Source organism: Montipora capricornis, chromosome 10, assembly GCF_036669925.1.
Source record: "Montipora capricornis isolate CH-2021 chromosome 10, ASM3666992v2, whole genome shotgun sequence".
Lineage (NCBI taxonomy): Eukaryota > Metazoa > Cnidaria > Anthozoa > Scleractinia > Acroporidae > Montipora > Montipora capricornis.
The window spans coordinates 53,882,146-53,887,145 of NC_090892.1; the positions used below are offsets into that span (position 1 = coordinate 53,882,146).

Consider the following 5,000-nt stretch of genomic DNA (forward strand, 5'->3'; position numbering starts at 1 on the left):
AATGGCTTTTTAGGCCCGAAAAGTTTTCGGGACTTTCGAAAGTGCTTTTAATTTATTATTTTTTTTTTTTAGTGCTTAAGGTAAAGTAATGTGTAACTAAAAGGGCAAAACGTATATCTTTCGTTACACATGTTAACTTTGTAGAATCAAAGTTAACTTAACCAGGCCTTGAGCAACTGGGTCCTGGTGTGACGGTGCTTTTTTTTCTCTACTCACCTGACGGTGTCATCAACACTAGCAGTTACTTTAAGTTGTAATGCATCTTCAGGTGGAATGACCCCCTGAGCAGGTTCAACAGCGAACGATGAATTTGGACGAACCTGCAAATTTACCAGACAAGCGTTAGCAATAAAGCACAAATTCAAAATGAAGTCAAAGTCTCGAATAAACGACTGGACAAAATCATCAATTTTTCCAATCCTGTCAACGCATTGATTTTGCCTGGGGGATTTTTTCTGAATCTTGTACATTGTAGAGTAAACTTCTCGAGTTACCATTAGTGATCTGCATAATCAATGGCATCCCACTGATCTTGTTACCTTTGATATACACTTAATGAACTTCTAGGTAGCACTTGCACTTGTTTCTGAAACTCACATTCTCTCAAATCTAGTACAATAGCGCAATATAGGTTAGTTTGCTGCACTAATGGCGTAATTTGTTTTATGATAGACCGATTTTCAATCGAGTGTCGTAAAACCAAAACCAAAGTAATTACTTTGGCCGATCAAAAAGGACGGAGACGATCTAGTAGACCAATCAAAACTCGCAGAAGCAAGAGAAAATGTGCACGCACAAGCCAGGATTGGTTTTGGTTTCACTTCTGATTGGTTGATTAAGTGGCACAAGAACTTTGAACCAATCACTGAGTGAAGTAATGCAAAACCAAAGCAATTCGCTGATTACTTTCGACACTCAATTGAAAACCGCTCTAACCACTCTACTGTACATCAATTGCTTACCAAATTACATGAAAACTGAGCTGGAATCAAAGACTCATTGGAAAGTTGCACAATCTTGGTCGCATCTGTCAAGACTTGGATGGTCCCAAAATCAACAAGACTTGGTGTCACATGAATCACTGGTCCTTCACCAACACACTGGATCTGCACTCCCTGTTTGTACAGTGTCGGGAAAAGGATAGTGATCGGTACATGTATCACACATTAGAGGGACAGCAATTTTTAATATCTGAGCAGATCGAGTACAAATTAAAATTTACCAAAGGAGCATCACTGCTACCAAATATCATAAAGTAGGCCACTGATGTCACTTCCTCAAGACATTCTGCTGTTATGTGAAGTGGAATTTCCTTGACTGAATGAGGTTGAATGATCCCCTGAAAAAAAAATGGCAAGGTCTCTCTGAAATGAAGCAATCAAAACAAAAAATCTTCACTAAGAATAATCCTGTTGAGCAAGTGTTATTGTTGTTTTGTTTGTCTTACCTTTGGTTCAGGGCTTGAATACAAAATTGGTGTTACATCTTCAACAACCTGAGACAAAGCAGGAAGTGATAAAATATGACAAAGAAATTTGAATTTAATAATAATATTGTGAGATGCACATGAAATTATGTATTTCCAATTCAAACCTCACTAAATACAGTACTGTACCATCATGACAGTTTAAAAGTTTGAATTTAACTCATAAATAACTGGAAGGTCTAGATGATTTTTAAAGTAATACACTGCAGAACCTTTTTCACTGAGGAGCCTATCAGTGACAGATGCTCTACATAAAGGAAGATGAAAGGCAATAGCAAATGGAGGAAAATTAGTTTGAAATATTTTTAAACCAAAAAATTGTGCATTATGATAGCTTCACGTGTAAAAAAACTGGATGATTATCTTTAATGCTTTTAAGTCAGAATTATTAGCAAAACAATGCAAGTACAGTAGTTATCATTATTACAACACTTGCAGTCCTGCAGCAGGACATTACTTTAACACATTGTCTCTTAGGGGTTCCCCATTGACAAGTAAAATCATCTGGCAGTTTAGGCCCATTTGGGTGTCAAAGGGTTAATGGGAGTGATTAATGTACTAAGTTATTACTATGGGAAATCACTTGATCACTCATATACTTCAGGGTCAATTGTACTGCACTCATCAAATCTGAATAACGATTTTGCTGAGTGCATTATTTATAACAATTAAAACGCCATGTTACAGTACATGTATGTACAAGTACCTGTGACAGCAACTCATATTTGGCAGGTAGATCTGAGTCATTTGACAGATGAACCGGAAGCTCATAAGGGTGATGGAGAAAACAGCGACCATAATCCAGTATGGGAGTTGACACAGTAATAGGTGGAACAACACATCTGAAAAAATATTGACCCTTTTCATTACCATTCAGGTAAAACTAAACTATATTGTTACCGGTATTTTTAATTGCCGAAAAAGTATCCATGGACACTCCTCAGATATAATGCATAAGAGGAAGAAAGAGTGAAATTAGGAAGCTTAAGCAGAGATGACAATGACAGCTTAGAAAAATTAATGTATAGTGTAATTATAGAGAACATCATCTGAAGATTTAAAATTGATTTGTATTATTCTAGGATCAATTGAATCTATTTGGAATGTAAATATTATTAAAGGCCAACTCCCAAGAACAGAATTTGACCTTCTGTTTTCTTACTGATCTTCAGAGAGCATGCTAAATTTATCACCAACCGCTCATGTCTTCCCCAAAAAGCAAATTTGGTCATTCCACATCTGTATACTACATAAGTTCTTGACATCAGCAATTGCATTAATTTACAATGATTGTAAATTGAGCTCCTTATTACATTGTACAAATACTGGTAACAGTAAACCTGCATTACAAGTAGGTACAGTATCCTCTAGATAACTACACGTACTTCTGCCTCCCCTCAATCATCTACCTTGCTATGATACACATAAAGAACAGGAAACCTAGAAAAAATTAATAACTCACTTGGCTACGATTGGCAGAGAAAGAATTTCATCTCCGACTCCATCCACATCAACAACTAATACAATATCATACTTTTTGACAGTAGTTGATACAAAATCCACCTGAAACGAGAATTGAAATTCAAGTACTGTGCATGTACATACATTCTAATAAAAGCTTTTGACAAAATACAACATACAAACAATCTGCAACAATTATTATTTGATGAAGTCATGCAGGCACCATTGTCTTATTGCAGAAAATTTACCAGTGATTTAAAGAAATAACCATTGAAAACAGGAGAAAACTTCCAATGGCTACAAGATTACTAGAAGCACTACTTGTGTTAAGTACCTTAATTTCCATTTCTCCTTGAGGTGCAATTGTACCAGAAGATGGCACAATATCAAACTCCCTGGGAAAAGGTATGCCAGAACTACCAACATCACTGATGTTGCTGTCAATCAAACTATCATGGCTGTGGGGCTCATCGTTAGCCCAACCATCAGCTGGTACACGCAAGTTGAATGTCATGGGGATAAGAGAAGTATTCACCAAAGTGCAGTAGCAAGTGTTCACAAACCCTAAAATAAGATAATGCAAGCAATGTAAAGGAGATTATTCTTCTCTACCTTTTCTTGGATGAAGCTCACACAAGGGATATTGCAACAGACAGATCTCCAAATGCTTCATTATTCTTTTAATAATTATCAAAAACCTGATATCATATTTTCTGTACAAAGTTTACAATGCAAACTTTTTTTTTGTGATCTAGGATGTTACCAGTGCTCACACTTAATTCAGCGGCCGCATCAGAATGTCACACACTACAAACTAAACTCCCATTTGTTTAGCAATGTATTTAAATCTAACAACAAACAAATTATTAGGTACTCTTCTCTTTTCCCACATGCGCAAGAATTATTTACTTTTCCTATGCAAGCATTGACTTTTGCTATTTAAAATATCTTCCATTGATAACAATAACTGTAGTGGCTTACCATATGAGACAATACCAAATTTCAGCTTTGGAACATTGAAGTGAAAAGTTGGTCCAATGACAGATCCTCTGATAAACAAAAAATTTCAAAAATAAAATAACCATTAATTTCACATGTCAATACAACTTACCATGATTAAATCTTTTAATTAGGGACATTACTAAACAACGAAACAACGAAACAACGAAACCAACCACCAAAGCACCATGTATGACCCCACCATACATTGAATACTAACCGACAAAAGTTGGATTCAAAATTAAATATAGTTTTAGGCCTATCATTATTGCTCCTAATCTCAGTCTTAATCTGAATCCTACTCTTAATCTCAATGAATTAGGAGCAATAACGTTTTAGGCATAATTAGGCCTGAAACGATATTTAATCTCAATTCCAACCTTTGTTGGTTTAATAGTATTCAATGTATGGTGGGGTATTATACATCATGGTGTTTTAGTGTTTCGTTTCCCTGTTTCAGTGCTTCACTGTTTCATGGTTTAGTAATGTCCTTTAATTAGTATTAATTTGAACTCACAAGATCCCTAACTTGAGCTCATCTGGTGATCCTTCCACAGCAAAATAGAAAACTTCATTGAAATCCCCAAGAATAGGTGAGCAGAACGAAATCTAAACAAAATTTACATGTGGACATTTCACAAGTTCAGTTCTTTCAGTAGGTGATCAAAAACAGATGGACTAAAATAGGTTGATAAGAAAAATTGCACAGTCATCATAGGTTAATTGCAACAGCTTAAGTTGCTCACAACTGCAATGATCCTCTTCACGTCAAACTTGTAAAGTATCACTAAGTGTTCACTGAACCTCTACTATGGAATAGAAATGAAAGATCTTACCTGAATTGCTTGATAGCCTCCAGGGATGACAATTCCTTGAGCAGGCAAGAAAGCAAATTGAGGTCCAAATTGGCTGCTGGGAGGAATAAGTTTGAACACAGCATCTATATCCCCTTTATTGCATAAGATAACCTAAAAAAAGTCAAGACATGTTGTTTTAAAAACAGTTTTATTAACTTTCATTTTTTTCTATTGTCTTTCATTCATTAACATTACAT

The 5,000-nt window shown here is 35.6% G+C and overlaps 1 protein-coding gene across 2 annotated transcripts in view; it reads right to left on the bottom strand.

The window, feature by feature from the left end:
• LOC138022050 (hydrocephalus-inducing protein homolog) overlaps window positions 1-5,000 on the bottom strand; it is a 98,895-nt gene that overhangs the window by 70,057 nt on the left and 23,838 nt on the right. For both annotated transcript variants that reach the window (XM_068869071.1, XM_068869070.1), the window contains exons 13-22: window positions 4,783-4,914; window positions 4,464-4,555; window positions 3,929-3,996; window positions 3,282-3,511; window positions 2,949-3,049; window positions 2,193-2,328; window positions 1,448-1,495; window positions 1,223-1,339; window positions 963-1,115; window positions 217-320 (exon numbers count right to left, since the gene is read on the bottom strand). In XM_068869071.1, coding sequence (XP_068725172.1) covers window positions 217-320; window positions 963-1,115; window positions 1,223-1,339; window positions 1,448-1,495; window positions 2,193-2,328; window positions 2,949-3,049; window positions 3,282-3,511; window positions 3,929-3,996; window positions 4,464-4,555; window positions 4,783-4,914 — 1,181 coding nt within the window. The remainder of the gene's footprint in view (window positions 1-216; window positions 321-962; window positions 1,116-1,222; window positions 1,340-1,447; window positions 1,496-2,192; window positions 2,329-2,948; window positions 3,050-3,281; window positions 3,512-3,928; window positions 3,997-4,463; window positions 4,556-4,782; window positions 4,915-5,000) is intronic.